The sequence below is a fragment of the Oxyura jamaicensis genome, chromosome 1, assembly GCF_011077185.1.
Source record: "Oxyura jamaicensis isolate SHBP4307 breed ruddy duck chromosome 1, BPBGC_Ojam_1.0, whole genome shotgun sequence".
NCBI lineage: Eukaryota > Metazoa > Chordata > Aves > Anseriformes > Anatidae > Oxyura > Oxyura jamaicensis.
Window position 1 is genome coordinate 116,936,934 of NC_048893.1, and position 17,238 is coordinate 116,954,171.

The following is a 17,238-nucleotide window of genomic DNA, read 5'->3' on the forward strand; positions in this document are numbered from 1 at the left end:
GCAATAAAATGAAACTGATGCTTTATAGATAAGGCTAGGATGCTGCTCAGGCAAGGCATGCTTTTCCCTTCCTGTTACTCCAGCCTCTCAGAAGGTGTAGGAGGTGATATAGTTCTCTGCATCATTGGAAAGAATTGAACAGTGGGATTCATTTGCAGTTATAGTCAGAGATGTACATAAGTGAGAACAATATACAAATAAATATAAATAGGTAAGCTGGAAAATCCTTATTTGTACAGGCTATATGATCCTTTCTTTTCTGTTTTGTTATACTTTTAATGAACTCTCTCTCAAATAATGATTACATCACATGTGTTTTTCACTGCAATATAAGGAGGTTTAGCCAGCTGTAAGTCATTCATTTCAGATGCTGAGTAAAACAAAATTTTGTTTTGATTTAAAGAACAGCAACGAAACAACAGATAAAACAATCAAAAAACCCATGAACATCCGGCCAAATATTTGTTGGAACTCTCTTGTCCCTATCCATGAAGCATGGCTTTTCTTGATTGTGACTCATGACTCTTGTTCTGCAGGCTGATTGTCTAAGTAAGGTTGAGGAGCACTTTTTTTTTTTTTTTTTTTTTTTTTTTTTTTTTCCTAGGGAAATGGTCAGTGTGTTATCATGTTGAATATTTGCTCTGTGACAGTTTTTGGTCCTTAGCTGTCACTGTGCTTCTCAAGGCAGGATGATTCACCTGCTAGCGGCAGTGTTATGCAAGTTCTGGTAAGGCAGAAAGGCAAAGCAAGGTGCAGGAGTGTGCTGCTTCAACTATATATATATATATATGTATATATATATATATATACACATAAACATACCCATATGTTTTGGAATAGAAAATTCCAGTACCTTGGGGAAAAATATGAAATACACAGCTGTGTAATAATGAGACCTGTTAGGGCTTTGATTGAGACAAATGGAGCAAGTCACACTTGTCAGAGCTTCTTGTTTTGACTTCATATAGTGAAGTGACAGGTGTTCCCACCCCACCCCCCCTTTTTTGACATTGATAAGGATGGATTTATTTATTTATTTTAATGTACAGAATTCACAGTGTAAGAAATGAATTCTGTGGAAAATCAACTGTGGAATTACAAAATAATCAAGGTATTGCTGGTGCACCATCTCTGACATCTCTGTATACAAGGAAAGGATTTAATTTTATTTCAGTGTTCTGAATGATGGATTTGAACACTTTTTACATTATTCATTATGCTGGTTATATGTGATGGAAAGCAGGGGAGTTTAGACTGCATTAATTTTTTTTGTATATTTTAAGGAAGAGTTAATGTTAAATCTTACAAGACTGAGAATATATATTGCATACAGCTGCAGTACATAAAACTTTGGTTCTGCAGTACCATTTGCTTTTATATTTAGGTTTAAATTTTGATCAAACTGCTTTTTTTATTGTACATTACACTTTCTCTTCAGGTATCACTGCTGAAAATCTGTCTGTTGCTAGTGCAATAAATAAATTTTAAAAAGATCCTTAAAATAAAAAATCAGTGATTTCTAATGCTTCAAGATATTTGATCACTCTGCATATTATGTTGTAAATAAAAGATTATTTTCTTATACAGGTGTTTTAAGTTAATTTGAAGTCATAAATTAGTTGATTGATATACTTGCAATTTGGTGCAAAGTTGTACTGTAAAAGCAAGTCTTCCTAAAAATCAACAACTGTGTTTAGGAATTCTAAGGAGAAAAAAAGCGTTTTTTTTTTTTTTTTTCCTAATGAAATGAAAGATTGCAGATTCTTTATTTAAAGAATTGCTGTCTTCTTGTGGCAGCCTACACTACTTTTCTTACATTGTTTTGGAGGTGTTCTATGTGAACGCATAACAAAAAGCTGCTTTGTTGCACGTGGCTATTCTTTTTAAAGCTTCTTTTAAAGTCTTTTTAATTTCTAAGACTAACACGTTGCAAATGACGTTCATAATTAGTTTAAGTCAGGATAGGAAAAATATATAAAGTCATGGTATCTATTATAGGTAAAGCATCTTAATCTTACCAAACTTTCTAGGTCTTGTAAAATGCAGTCTCATTATACTGGTATACCTGTGACACATGCTGGGGATGGAAGGGATTTTCTAGGTCTCTTGTTTTTGTAGCTTTTCTTGGCAATGATGTTTCAAGTGTTAGGACTTCACATGTAAGGATGTCCGTTGTGGCTACAGGGAGGTGCCACGGCTGGCTGTAATCTTTGCACCTGAGGTGCACACTGAGGTGTGCAGTCATCTCCCCACCCCCTTTTTTTTCTGTTTATGATGAGCCATAATGCTTGTGAGATATGCTACTTATATGGGCAGCATATTACATTTTACATTTTTGAAGATGTACGGTGGCTAAGCATGACCAGTATAACAAACTTCACGTACAGCTTGAGGAGTATGATAAAAGCTTCTGACTGAGTCTGCTTTGTGACTGTTATACAAGATTCTTGACCTAAAGAGTCCAGGAAAATTTTCTTCTCCCTCTCTCACATTGGATCACTTTGCAGTTGTCTCTTAAATAAACATTTTAACAGCTATTAAGGTTACCAAATAAGAAAGTATTCAGCTTTAATCTATCAAACTTCTCATGTGTTTTAAATGATTTTTGATTTCAGTCTTGAAATGCAATGCTTTTTAGTTTCAACTGTAAGAGAAGATAGGTTTTTGTCTAAAACTGCAAGGAGCCGCTGTTGTTTGTAGCAACATATTTCATACATACTTTGAAGTGAAAGGAACTTCTAACACTGAAGAAAAGATCCTTTTTCAGTCTTATTTTTAATTATTTGGTTTTATGATGCAAGCACATACTTTGAAGATGTAGCTTGAAGTATTTTATGTGGGTGACTTGAGGTACTAAACTAGAAGAATATTTAAATCGCATCAGGAGATTTTTACTCGCTCTTTGTTTATGATCCAACTCAAATATTAGTATACTGAAAATTTCAAATGTCTTTCACCATCTTAATTTTGAAAAGTATAATTCTATGTTATAAAATCTAGTCATTATCAGATCTGAAGTATCAATATAAACAAGGGCACAGTGATCTAAAAATGTTTCCTTTCATCCCATGTTTTCATCTTGCTGAATGCAAACACGCAAAATGTTCCACAATGCTCAGCACACATCTTGCTCACCAGGTGCTTGTAATTGTGTATTAAAAACCCTGCTGGAACTCCAAATGTTGTAAGTGCTGTATACTTGCTTCTCATTACCTAAGCTCCGGGTTGTTTTTGTTAAAGATGAATATATGCTCCCTTTCCTGGGGCAGCACATTTTTTTTTTTTTCTGTCCTGTAATTCATATATTTTACTCACAACCACATATATGAAAATGAAGCATGATGCACTGTTTCCTGTGGTATTTGGGTATTTGAAAGCTTTCAACTTCTTCATATACTTGGCTTTACTGTATGTTTTAAGCAGCACACAGATTTTGTAGGCCACAATCCTTTCTGAAGATTTCAGTGTCCTTCAAGGTAAGTTATTGAAAGACTCCAGCAGTGTTTTTATTGTAGAAGTTTTGGTTTTTCTTCTGTTATGCTTGTTATGGTTATCCATATCTTTTTCTCTGAAGAGTGTGCTGCTCTAATATGTTAGAAAGATCTTCGAAAGATGAAGTGAAAGGTATGTAATACCTTCTTAAAAAGTGCACTGTGAAATAAATTAGGTTTATCACATGCATAACCTGTCAGGAGACAAAAAAAAAAAAAAGAAAAAAAAAATCAGAAAAAAATGTTCAAAATTAAACATGCTATCTTTAAATTCTAAAACCCACTTATTTGGGGATGTGATTGCTGAAATGAAACTGAGATCAAAATCAATGGAATTTGGAATCCTGGAATTCAGTGAGGTTCAGTGATGGTGGTTTTGAGTATTTTTATTTTTTGCTGAGTTGTGTCAGTTTTAACTCATGTTTCCCCTGGTTCTCTGAACCCATTTCATTTATGTTGGCTGAGTTTTTCTCTTCAACGTTGGAAAAATGCTTTCTTAATTTATGTATTTTTCTTTCCCTCCTAGTTTCTTATGGTTATGCTTTTGGGCTGCAGTTTCAGTCTTTTTTCTGCTCAGGATGGAAATGAGCACAGCACAGTGATTTGCCAGTGATTTGTCTGTAGCTGTGCTGATAATTCTGATACTTCGGGGTATATATTTTTTCCATGATGGGGCAAAAATGGCTCATCACTGCATACTTTTATGATTCACACTTGATGGTAATAAACATCCTATTATTATCATGATTAGTTCTGCAGTTAGTTTTAATAATTATGAAATAGTAATAAAAAACAATATTACCACTCTGGTCATTTAAGAAGTATCACTTTATTTGGGAAAGTGATCACAATGGTATTTATGCTCTTTAGGTGGCAGCTTATGACTTCACTCTTCCAGTTAATACTCCTTGGGATGACTTTCCATTGCTACAGCGATCCTCTATATCTGCAACTTCTGTTGGGCCTGTAAAGCACACTATTGCTCCCCAGCCACAGACAGTGACTTTGGCTAATCCAGTCTGTAGAGTTAAAGCAGTTGGTAAGTAAACTAGGGACTTAAAGCAGGTGGTGAATGCTTACAATTTGTGATGATGTTTTGTATATTCTAATTGCAGAGAATTATCATTTGTCTGCTCTCCCATTCTCCCACTCGCAATCTTAAAGGAGGTTGTAGCGGGGTGGGTGGCTACAGTTTGTAGCCAGTCTCTTCTCCCAAGCGACCAGCTTGATGAGGGAATGGCCTCAAGTTTTGCCAAGGGAATTTTAAGTTGAATATTAGGATTATTTTTTTTTTTTCACTGAATGGGTAGTGAGGCATTGGAACAGGCTGCCCAGGGAAGCGTTTAGGTCACCATCCCTGGATGCATTCAAAATATGTGTAGATGTGGGTGCTTAGGGACATGGCTTACTTCTAGATTTGGCAGTGCTAGGTTAGCAGTTGGACTTGATGACTTTAGAGGTCTTTTCCAACCTAAATGATTCTATGATTCTATGAAATCCTGTCCTCTTACTGGAGCTGGTAGAAATGATGAATTTCATTTGTGGAAAATCTTAACAGTTTTTAACTTGTTTGAATTCAGAATCAAAGCAAAAAATCACTTATCAGCTTCCAACAGATTGTGAAAAATGTTTCAGAACCATTTAATTGTTTCATTCTGATAACATCCAGATATTATAATAGAAAATATGTTGTGTAATAGCATAATATAAAGGTAGTTTGCATATGTTCAGGTGCAGCAGATACAATCCCTATCTGATCCAGACAAAAGGAAGAACGCATAGTACCCATGTCATGACCTCATGTGATCTGACTTTTTTTTTTTTTTAATTGATCAATCTCTCAGATTCTTCATGGAGTTGATCTTTTCTTTCCCTCCCTCCCCTCTGCCTAGACCTTTATTCTTGCTGTGTTTGCCTTGTACAGACAGTTTCTGCAAGAGGTGGGGGACTTCCTGACTGGCACAATTGTACATTAGTTGGTGGAAGCATTCCAAAGATGAGGTTCCTGCTTTGAAACAATATGAATTTACAGAGATTGTCTTTTTTTTTGAGAACTATGGATAATATTGGTCTTTACATAATGTGTAAGACGATCAAGAAGCGCTTTGGGCTTTTTGAAGGGAACAGATAATTGATCAACAAACTTCATCAAGGGGTGTGAAATGAATTTGCAGATTTTAATTATCCATATGCTTGCTACATTCATTCCTAGACATTTAACCAAATGCAGAGGCAAAATGAAGACTCCTGTGGGAATAAACATCTTTGTTTTTTGAAATCCTCATTTTAAACTTCATCCTTTGTTATTGTTTCTGTATTCCAGTTATATGAAATTAAGAGGAATGCTGTTGTGATAAAATGTTTTATGCCTTTTCTGATGAATACCATCACAAATGTAAATACATTATATAACTATTAAAATAATACAGGGTCTGGAAGTAACATCAGTGAATTTGCATGTGTGTAAAGAATTACATGAAAATAATATTCTGCACCTTTATTGTTATAGAAATGAATATATATTTATATATATATCATACTCTGAATATAACTAAAGTAGTTGACTGAAGATATTCTAGGTCCCCTTTTAAGAAGCATGACTTTTAATCTCTAAAGTGTGCTTGCTTGTGTATATATAGTCTGAATGTCCTTGAATTCATCTGCAACAGGCAGATCATGTGACACTCTGTTTATAGCATCTTTAGATGAGGGAGAGATGCTGTGTGATAGATGTAAAATTAAAGTCATTTGAATGTGACTAAAGGGCTATAATAAGACAGTTATGGTAGCCATTTAGTAGTCGTATAGTATGGGAACAGTAAAAAGAAATTAGAGCTTTAATAAAAGGAAGAAGCAATTCTGCTAAATATGTGCTGAAACAGTGGTTTTATGAAAGGACTGAGGAAAAATGTGTCAAAACAATGCCATATAAACATCCTTACTTAATATTTCCAACAGTACTTAAATCACCACTGGAATTATCCTCAATGAAACTTACATTTACACAACATTCAAGTTGTATACATTACAATAGTCCTGATGAAAGTCTGAATTCCCAGGTACGTAAACTCATGTTGTTATAGTTATTCTTGGCTATATATTTTAAGTACTTAAAAATGACTGGGTAAGAACGTAGACTTGGAACTCAAAATTCAATCATGTTCCAAACATATGCTTTTATTTATGTTGAACTTTTTCCATCATCATTTTGTTCAGATTTTGATTTCATACTTGTTTTTGATCACTAGAAAACTTTCCAAAGCTTAGCATTGGACTCATCCTGGCTTTCTGATGTATGAGAAAGAATGGGCGCCATGAGAAAGAGCAACTCTGACATACAGGAATAGACTTTTTGGTGTTATTCCCACTGTTTTCTTATTGGATTGAAAGAGTGGGTTTTGAAAACCTACTTTGAAATTTTTGTAATTTTAGTATATCCACCTGTAAATCTTAATGTCATGAGTCATGCGTTTAGTTCTTGCTTTGCTCCATTTGTATCAGTAAATACTTGTTTCTATTTTGCTAAGCACTCCCACCACAATATGTTGATCATTCTCCTTATGTATATGGTGAGTGACTGGAAATCATTTAGTCTGTGTTCTTGGGAACATTCATTTTTTCACCTTACAGATATAGTAAACCGGGTTCTTCATTGCTTTCTAGTTCTTTCTTGCTTTCAATCTGCTCTGATTGCTCTGTCCAAAGCATTTCTTTTGCAATGTGAAAAGTATCATGATGCTTGCTGCTTTCCCTCTTTCATCATGCCCTCCTTTTTCTGTAAATATTTACAGGAGCTTGACCTGAAGAATATCTCAAGGCAGTATTTGACATGGAAATTGAACTGTGATGATGCAGACAAAAATACAGAAGACAGTATTTTCAAATTTAGTCTGCATACTGGATTTCTTGATCCAGGACAAAAAATCAGTATTACTGTATTCTTCTGCCCTTGTAAGTAATTCTGTGAGTTCTTTTACAGATGGTTTGGACAATTTTGCCATTTTCATAGATTTGTTTAAATCACTTTCTGTGATAAATCAAGACTAGCACTTACTTTGATGACCTCTGAGTTAACATGACTAAATAGACAACCAAAATGCCAAAAAGACATGCTGAAGTTCTGAGAAAAAAAGACAGTTGCAGACCTAACACAAAACATGGAATCATTTGTGTAGCATTATATGAAAAGTCTGTTTTGCACACAGAAGGCATTAAATGCTAGGATACCTAAATTATTTTTAGCACTGCCCCTTAATGTGTATTTGGGCCAACTGGCTTAAATATTTACACTTTCCAAGAGTACTTGGAGTGTGATTCCCCCCCCCGCCGCGGGGGGGGGGGGCGGGGGCGGCCCGGCGCGCGAATCGGCCTCTATCTTCCCCCCCTCCCCCCCCCCCCCCCCCCCCCCAGTAGACAGAACTTAGATAAGAACAGAAATTTCCTTCCTCCAAAAGATACAAAATCTTTTAGATATATATATAAATATTTCTGAATAGTTTGCTCAGAAAACCAGAGACCAAGTAAAAAACATAAAATAGATTCCTAACAAAAGCTGGGAGCATGCAAGAAGATGATAATCAACCACATACAGTGGGAATGGCAGAACATTAAGATTCTACATTATTCCCAGTCAAACAAGTGTTCTGGGTAAAGAGTAATGTAACACTGTACATTGATAAAGCCCCTCACAGAACTGAGCGGTATTGACAATTGTAAGTGGCCTACTGGTGGTGCCAGCATTCTTGAAGGGAAGAAAAGTTGTCTTGTTGGCTGGGTATGATACAGAGTCAGCAAGTGATTATCCTTTTCCTAAAGTCACATATTGCTTCTATTTTTGATGATACAGTTGAAATCTATAACCTCAGTCAAGCCCTACAAACTATTTGATATAACTGAAAATTAGTTTGTAAATTGTAAAGATCTATAGGCATGAGTCTTGCCATGATTCTGTATGATAAATTGAGAATACTGTATTAAGTGTTGCTCTGCATATGTGTTGTGAATATGTAAGAGCAGTATTCAATTGCATATGTTACTTGGACTTGACTGCTTTACTGTAGAAAGTTTATCCATTATGTCTTCTTGGTAGCTTTTGTTTTCAACTTATGGTTGGGCCATGATTTTGTTTCATGAAATGGAAAAGTAACGTACAAGGACTGTTGCAGAATTGTTTAGGAAGTGGTTTGCTTTACGTTCTTTTATTTTCATTTTGAGTAACTAATCCTGACTTGTCTGAAATAGTATTTCTTTCAGCATCTATTACCTGGAAAGTCTCTGACCCAATCAGTATCTATAGTTGTAGTTTTTTTACACTTCTGACATGTTCATGATGTATCATTTTAGAAATAGGTATTTAAATTACTCTATTCAATTTTATATTATTTCAAATTAAACTGCTAGATTATGGGATGGAAATTTAAAAATAAACCCTCAAAACTGTGGTTTTGAGTTGTAATTAAAAAATACATGTGGAGTTTACTGTAACTCTTAATTTATTTTTGCATGTTTTTCCTCCTTTTATAAATTTCTACTTTGTTTTCAATAGGGTATCATATTTTTTTCTGTAGTCTTTCAATTACTAAAACCTACAAAGTAAGTGTTGAATCTTCTAAGAAGGTATTCTAATAGATGTTTTTGAGGAGTATGCACATGGAGTAATTGTGGATCACAGGAAAATAATCACTTGTGTGTTCACGCTTTGTTTCTCAAATTCAAAGCAAATAATTTGTCTAATAGGGGATGATATAGCTGTATTTTGCATTTATTAGGTTAACACATATAGCTTGGAGAGAAAGGAAGAATATACCCTTTCAGAAGTAATTAATGTATGATTAAATCTGTGGGCTTGGTTTTAAGGATGCTCAGGGCAATATTCGACTTAGAATATAAGAACAGTCAAGATGTATATCCAGTTCTGTAATGGTTTTGGGGCCTGGGAGAGCACAGTGTCTCATTTTCTCCTATTCCTACATAACACTGTAGCATTTAAGACAAAGGAAATTTTACAGATTTTATCTAATACTATTTTATGCGGCAGCTGTAGAGGAAACAATTATCCCCTAGTTGAACCAAACAACTAGCACGGTCATCATATGATGGTTGGTGCTAGTTAGGTGTTTATATTGTGAGAATGTATTAAAAAATGCTCAAGCGTTGCAAATGCTGAAGCAGAAAACAGCATGCAAATAAAAGACAATATTTTAAATTACTGGATAAATTGTTTGTATAAATTCAAATGCATGTATACATGAAGTTGACTGGTAAGTTATTGTCAGTTGAAGTTATTTTTATTTTCACTCTTTTCCCAAATGTTTTATTTACAGAAAAATGTAAATCGTTGTAAAAATCAGTTGCCCTTAATTTGATATTCTAAGTATTTTCTTGTGATTGGTAGCCTACTTTTACTAACGCATCACTGAAAAAATAATGACTCTTTTTTGTAACAGAGCATTAGATAGAACAAAACCCACACAAGAGACACAGCCTATTAATAAATAGGCTGTGCTAATTGCCTTCATATATTTGTACTGTAAAGATGTAGTATGTGGGGATGAACAAGCCTCAGGAAGAACCTTGAGTGTGCATTAGAGTAATTTGTTCAAATATTCCATGATATTTATAATAATGAGTGCATAATGCTACAGTAGTACACTAAATACAAGAGCTTTGTATGATGCATGGTAATATGCTACCAGTTCAAAAAATTACCAGTTTAATAGGGATTCTTGAGAAATGAGGAAGTATCAGTACGATTCTTTTCTGCTGTACTAATGCACTGTATTAATGGTATATGAAAAAAATTCACTGTATCATATTGGGACATAAAAAACAAACAAACAAAAAACCCAACTTTACCGGAAAAATAGCAAGTGCAATAAAAAATAGTAAGGCAAATAGATCTGTGCTCTAGGATTGTGTGTGGCAATATACTCCCAAATGTGCCAGTGAGTCAAAAGGAATTCAGTATTCCTGGAAGATGTGATAGTTATGTAACGGACATAGGTGAATCTCCATTTTCTAGTTTTTTTTTTTTTTTCAGCAGTAAGAGATTAAATAACTATGCCTTATAACAGGTTCTGTCGGGAAAGATTAGTTCACTTTTGATTAATATTCTTATTTTTAATAGGGCTTATAATTAACTTTTAGCTACCTGTAGCTTCTCTGTTTTAAAGTCTGTATTCCAGTGTACACAAATTCTTCATTGTCACGCATTTATGCTGAAGGCGTATATATATGTAATATGGCATGAATTATCTGAAAGTTCAGGGCAACTGAACTCGAAATATTTATTTGGGAGACAAGTGTAGGAAGTGAGTAACATCTAATACAGACTTAAGAGGGTGAGAAGAGCAGATGATGATTTTACTTTATTCCCCCACACTCTCAAAAGATTGGAAAATATGCTACTAGACAGTTAAGACTTCTGGAAAAAAAAAAGAAAAAAAAGAAAAAAAAGAAAAAAAAATGATTTATATCGATAGAGAGGATCAAGGAATAAGTTATAGTCCCAGTATAATACACTAGGGAGTTAAGCAGTCTGAGCTGGATGGGTTTTCTGATGCAAACTGGACTGAAAATGAAGCAGCTATTGAATATATGCACATATATGCTTTGAAAAGTTGTGTTCTTTTATCTAGAGGTTTGTTGTTGTTTTAAGGTAAGGCAATGAATGCTTATTTACCTTAATAAATGTATCCAGAAAAGACAAAGAGGAAAGTTCCCAAATAATTGTACAGATTTTGTTATTACTTGGCAAATTTAGACAGACAGATTTGTAAATACCATAGAATCTCCCTAAGGAAAACTTTCACATCTGCTGGAATGCTAGTTGTCTGACTTAGAGAAGAAGTTAATGGTAATATATCAAAATAGTAGCAAAAGCACAAGCTTTGAGTGTAGTCCTGAAAGGTGTAAATGACAGAATACATAGATCCCACAGAATTCTGAATATACTTACAAAACAACAACAACAACAACAAAAACAGACATTTTAAAATAAAATTTCATCTCGTAACTCAGTTTATATGAGGTCCACGTCTGGAATTTCTTCTCACTGCTCCCAAGACTGAAACAAAATCTGGTTGAGATTCACATCAGTTTATGGGTGAATGGGGTGGAAGGTATTCTCAGGCTTGGCAGAAGCATCCTTTGCACTTAATGGTGAAAAAAAAAAAAAAAAAAAAAAAAAGGTAATAGACATTAAAAGAAAGTGCTGTTAACTGAAGCTGAATAACTGAAGGGTCAAAGGAAATAACAGGATGGAAAGAAATTAAGAGATTAGTATGAGGAAGAAAGATTTAATAATAATTTACAAAGGATCATGCTATCCATTCTTTTTAAGTGATTCCTAATTTTAATTTGTGCAGTATTTGTTCTCTAGCACCCTAGTTTGTTTGATCTACACAACTTTGATTCCAGGTTACTGTGCAGCGATGGAGAAGACTTCTTCAGGATGCTGACTGCATTGTGTGTTGCAAATGACACAGGGTTTAGCTTGTATATGGGAGTAACATGTGTTACTCTCTTCTAATAAGCATGTAAAAATATCCTGTTTGGCTCTAGCTTTGCCATATTTTTCACATTTAATGAAACACAAGTTTAGCTAAAACAGTACTCTTTATATACCTTTCACTTTTCCAGATAAACCAGCATCTGACTTGCTTTCCTTGTGACTTGAGTATTTGTGACCTCAGCTGTCAGTTCAGGACATAATTCTTATTAATTTCAAGTAGTTTATTTAACATTAAATATCCTGTTAATAAAATAATATATATATATATTTCCGACATAAGCTCATTATTAGCTCATATTCTGCAGTATTTCAATTTTAGTAAATGTGGGTCCGCACAGAGGGTGATCAGGTACACAGAAAGAACACCCTCTGTTCTGAATTCTGAGCAAGTCAGGGCTTCTATGGGAAATGATATCATGTAATTAATTGATTTGTTATAACTGATATGTACAGTAAGGATGAAAAGTTTGTGTGGGAAAGCTTAGGAAAATTATTTCCTGTCATTTTAAGGTTTGACTTTGGAATACAGTTAATATGAATACTTTAAACTATGAGTTAGTGAAAATAACATGTTCTTTGGTGCTGACATCTGCCCCTCTATTTTTCTTCCTTCATGGCATTCCTTCCTATGGTGTTTATTGGTCACTTTCCTTTACTGTATGATATACATACACAGGAAGATACGATACTAGAAATACGGCTTAATTAGAGTACAGCTGTAGGATCTTAAGTCTGTCTAGCTTGTATATGGGAGTAACATGTGTTACTCTCTTCTAATAAGCATGGAAAAGCATCCTGCTTGGCTCTACATAGAACTTTTCTGTTCACTCTTCTGCGAACTTTTCTGATGGCATCTCACCTTTCCACCATAAGAGAGCTAAGTGCTAGGAAAAAAATAATAATAATTAAAAAAAGATTTGTTCTTGATGTATTAAAGCTTAGAAGCATGAGCTTCTTAGCCTTCTCTGCAATAGTCTCCTAAAGCTAACTTTAATTTAACTGGCAAGTAGTCAGATGTTGCAAACACTGCCACAAGTTCCTTTTTCATCTGGTTTTCATTTTACCAGTTTCGTGTCTTCTGTTCTGAGATGAAGGGATCTGCTGACCATGTTCTTGTGAGCTAACAGGCTTTCAGGAAGCTCCTCTGTCATCTTCTACATGAAGAAACTGGCTCTTGTGAGGAGGGAATAAGAGAAAATGTTTTGAAGAGGCTAGGTTTTCTTTTTGTGTATGTAAACAATGACAACTATTTATCTGTCTGTGTAAAGAGTTAGCTGATCTAATCATGGCAGAGCTTGTCGTGTATATTGTTTGCAATAATGTGTGCTCATACAGATGTGTTAAATACAAAATTACTTGTTCTGTTATGTCTTTTGTAAATATTAGCTGAGGATATTGCCATACTTAATCTGTTAAGTATGACTGTATAACTGTTAAGTGGAGAATCAAAGGGAAAGGCATTTCTGTCAAAAATGAAAAGTTTTAAGCTTTTTGTGTTGTCTTACTACATGTGATATGGATTTATTTCTAAATGCAAGAGGTATTCATTAGTTCTCCATAAAAATGTTGTTCTTTTGATGGTTTTTCAGTTGGTGGGAATAAATGAAAAGTTAATAAATTACACTTCCTTGTTTGAAACAACATTTTGATAGTGTAACAGTTGCTAGCAATATAAAGCACCTTGTTTTGTATTATCAATGGAAGAAAATGCATGTTTGCCATCCAACAGAAAGATGTCTAGCAGCAGTTAGCAGGATGGTGTGAGAAGGGATGGGAATACAAGGAAACAGGGAAAGCTTTCAGTGGAGGGTAATTTAAAACTTCCACAAATTGTGTCAAATTAAAAATAATGGTATTATGGCTTACTACCAGCAATTATTCCAAACTTTCTTAATAAATAAATCATATGCAACATTTTCTTTATGTTAAACTACATTTTGATTAAGAAATAATATCTGTTTAAAAGTTCTGAATATATATTCATATTCATAAATATATATGAATATATTTCTGAAAAATATCTGAAAAAGTTCTTACTACAGCTCTTTTAGATATGTATATTTATAGTAAAATATTTTTTTAAACCTTTTTAACAGCTCGTCCTGGGACATATGCATCTGAAGTGTCAGTGTGTCTAAATGATAATCCATCACATTACAAAATAACCTTGTCTGGTATTATGAAGTCACCAAAAATAAATTTTGATCCCCCCTTTTTAATGCTGATGCCAGTTCCTCTGGATGTGAAAACTGAAACAGCCATCAATGTTATTCCACAAGATTACTTAAGGTAAAAATCTCAAAATAAGTTTATTACAAAAATTCTGAATAATTCTTGTTTTCTTTTCTCTCCTGAAAAAGTGAATTAATTTTTCTTTGTGAAGTATTAATGGCATGTATAAATGCTAGTATTAACGGCATGCTTAGCAGCAGAAAGAATCTGCATATTTTAGAGAAAAATCATGTAGTTAGTATTGCTCTCTGTAGTGGGTTTATGTGACAAGGTTTTGGTAGCAGGGGGCTATAGGGGTGGCTTCTGTGAGAAGGATCTAGAAGCTGCCCCATGTTTGGTAAGGGCCCCACTGCTGACCAGAACTGAGCCAATAAGTGATGTTGTTTGCGCCTCTGTGAGAGCATATTTAAGACAGGGAAAAAAAATGCTGCGCCACACAGCAGCTGGGAGAGTGAGAGGAGTGAGGAACAGCCTTGCAGGCACCAAGGTCAGCGAAGAAGGAGTGGGAGAGGTGCTCCCGGTGCCGGAGCAGAAGTCCGCTGCGGCCTGTGGTGAGGACCATGGTGAAGCAGGATGTCCCCCTGCAGCCCATGGAGTACCACGGGGGAGCAGGGTTCCACACTGCAGCCCGTGGAGGAGACCACGGTGGAGCAGGTGGACCTGCACCGACGGAGACTGCGGCCTGTGGAAGACCCCTGCCGGAGCAGATTCTGGGCCGGACCTGCAGCCTGTGGAGAGGAGACCACGCAGGAGCAGGTGACCTGGCAGGAGCTGCTGCCCGTGGGGGACCCAGGTTGGAGCAGTTTGCTCCCGAGGGATGGACCCCGTGGTACGGACCCATATCTGGAGCAGTTCTTGAAGAGCTGCTGCCTGTGGGAAGCCCACGCTGGATCAGTTCAGCAAGGACTGCATCCCGTGGGAGGGACCCCACAGCACAGGGGACGAGAGTGACCAAGAAGGAGCGGCAGAGGAGAATTTCTATAGACTGACCATAGCCCCCATTCCCCCGTTCCCCTGCGCCGCTCGGGGGGAGGAGGTAGAAGAGGGGGGATGGGGGGGGAAGGTGCTTTTGGTTTCTTTCCTTTGTTTCTCACTTCTCTAGCTCGTTCGTAATAGGCAATAAATCTTACTATCTCCCTATGCTGAGTCTGTTTTGCCCATCACAATAATTACTGCGCAATCTCCTCGTCCTTATCTCAACCCTTGAGCCCCTTTCATCGTATTTTCTCCCTGTTCCTCTTTGAGGAGGGGGAGTGAGAGAGCGGTTGTGGTGGAGCTCGGTCACCCACCCGAGCGAAACCATCACACTCTCCATCCTGCAAACCTGTGTGTTCTGTCCTCAAAATGTTACTGCTTCACAAGGCAGCCATCTTCTGACATGTTTACTCTTCCACGTGCTTTTAAAATTATTTGTAATAGCACAAGAAATAAGAAAAGAGCTCCACCAGGATTTTCTCTTATCTTTAGCCAGATTGTTGTTTTATTTTCTCTACTCCAAAGGTTTTAAAGCACTGTTTTTAAATCCAGCTGGTGTTTGGATAATTGATGGAGGGGGTGGGGTTCTTTTCAGGCCCCACCTTGACCATTGTTCATATTTACTTCCTAAGCAAGATTTTACTACCAAAAAAAAAAAAAAAAAAAGCACAGCACAAATATTTTAAGCATGTTATTTAATGTAATATATAACTCATAACTTTTTGATTTTTCTGTGAATCCACTTCATCTTGTTAGTTGAATTTATAAGAGATCATTTTCAAGATCTTCATTGTATGGAACATAACCCAGTACCATATCTATTCCAATCTGATAGAAATCTTAATCTTTTAGAATAGTTCTTTCCAGATACTCTTCTGTCTGGAAAGTGTGTGGAAATAAGCTTCTCTGGTCTCTCAGACTCAACTTTTCTCTTTGTACTTAAATAGCAAGAATGTAAGTTTCTTAAATTTATATAGATACCATTTCAATACCTGAATAACTGGAATAAAACTTTTTAAGTTGCGAAAAATTAATGAAAATCACTTTATCTTCAAGTGATTAACATCTAATCTTGTTTGAGTTGTAGCAGTTTATGAAGTGGCTTGTGGTGAACTCAGTGATTACATCTGAAAGGATTCAGTATTGTCTTGGACTGACTGGCATTGTCATTTTGGAACTGGAACCTTATATTGCATAACCAGGGAAACAATCTTCATATATATTGACAAATTTCCACTTAACACTGCTGCTGTACCACTTGTCTGAATGCTAAAGTCCCTTGAAATGCTATAATACAGTTTGATCAATATTAATGAAAGATTTAGGTCTAGGAAACCTCTGAGTAAGCATGAGTATGGAAGTAACAGTTAAGTCTTTCGTAGCACAGTGAATAGAAATTGCTCTTTATTTGGATGTTGAGCTATTATGGCTAATTATAAAATGTTGAGAAACATTTGTATAAAACAAACTAGTATCTAAAAGCTAAAGGAATTTTAACTCTTCAATTAGATTCGGTTGGCATGTAGTTCAAAACTGAAGTTATTCCTCTGTATTTAAGTGTAAAAAGCAGCTTCATAAATGTGTGAATCTGTGAATTAACTTTTTTATTGTCCAACTGTGTGCATAATCATCATTACTGTTTATTTTTAATGTAGGTCATCGCGAATTCAAGTTGAACTTCCCGAGCTCGAACTTGAAGATGGTGACAGGATTTGCCCTTTTTCTATAAAGTTTCCAGAAGGACAAGATATAATTCTTTCATCAAATGGCACAAATATGGAACTAAATTGTCATATCAGCTTCAGATCATCTAAGCCAATTTCATCTTTAGGGACCATATCCTTCACTGATGAAGAAGGAAACAGGTAATATGAGCAACACAAATTCATCTGGGGGCATGGTCCAAACTGTCAAAGAAAGATGTGAGACATAGGACCTGTAATGAGAACTGGTTAGATGAAGGAATACAAGAATAATTCTGGAAAAAAAAAAAAAAAAAAAAAGACACTTATAAATATGTTCCTTTTT

At 35.5% G+C, this 17,238-nt stretch overlaps 1 protein-coding gene across 1 annotated transcript in view; it reads left to right on the forward strand.

Annotated features, from left to right (window-relative positions):
• CFAP47 (cilia and flagella associated protein 47) overlaps positions 1 to 17,238 on the forward strand; it is a 291,226-nt gene that overhangs the window by 27,261 nt on the left and 246,727 nt on the right. The window contains exons 20-24 of the mRNA XM_035333565.1: positions 4,362 to 4,530; positions 6,450 to 6,550; positions 7,283 to 7,442; positions 14,100 to 14,292; positions 16,866 to 17,075. Of these exons, the coding sequence (XP_035189456.1) occupies positions 4,362 to 4,530; positions 6,450 to 6,550; positions 7,283 to 7,442; positions 14,100 to 14,292; positions 16,866 to 17,075 (833 nt within the window). The remainder of the gene's footprint in view (positions 1 to 4,361; positions 4,531 to 6,449; positions 6,551 to 7,282; positions 7,443 to 14,099; positions 14,293 to 16,865; positions 17,076 to 17,238) is intronic.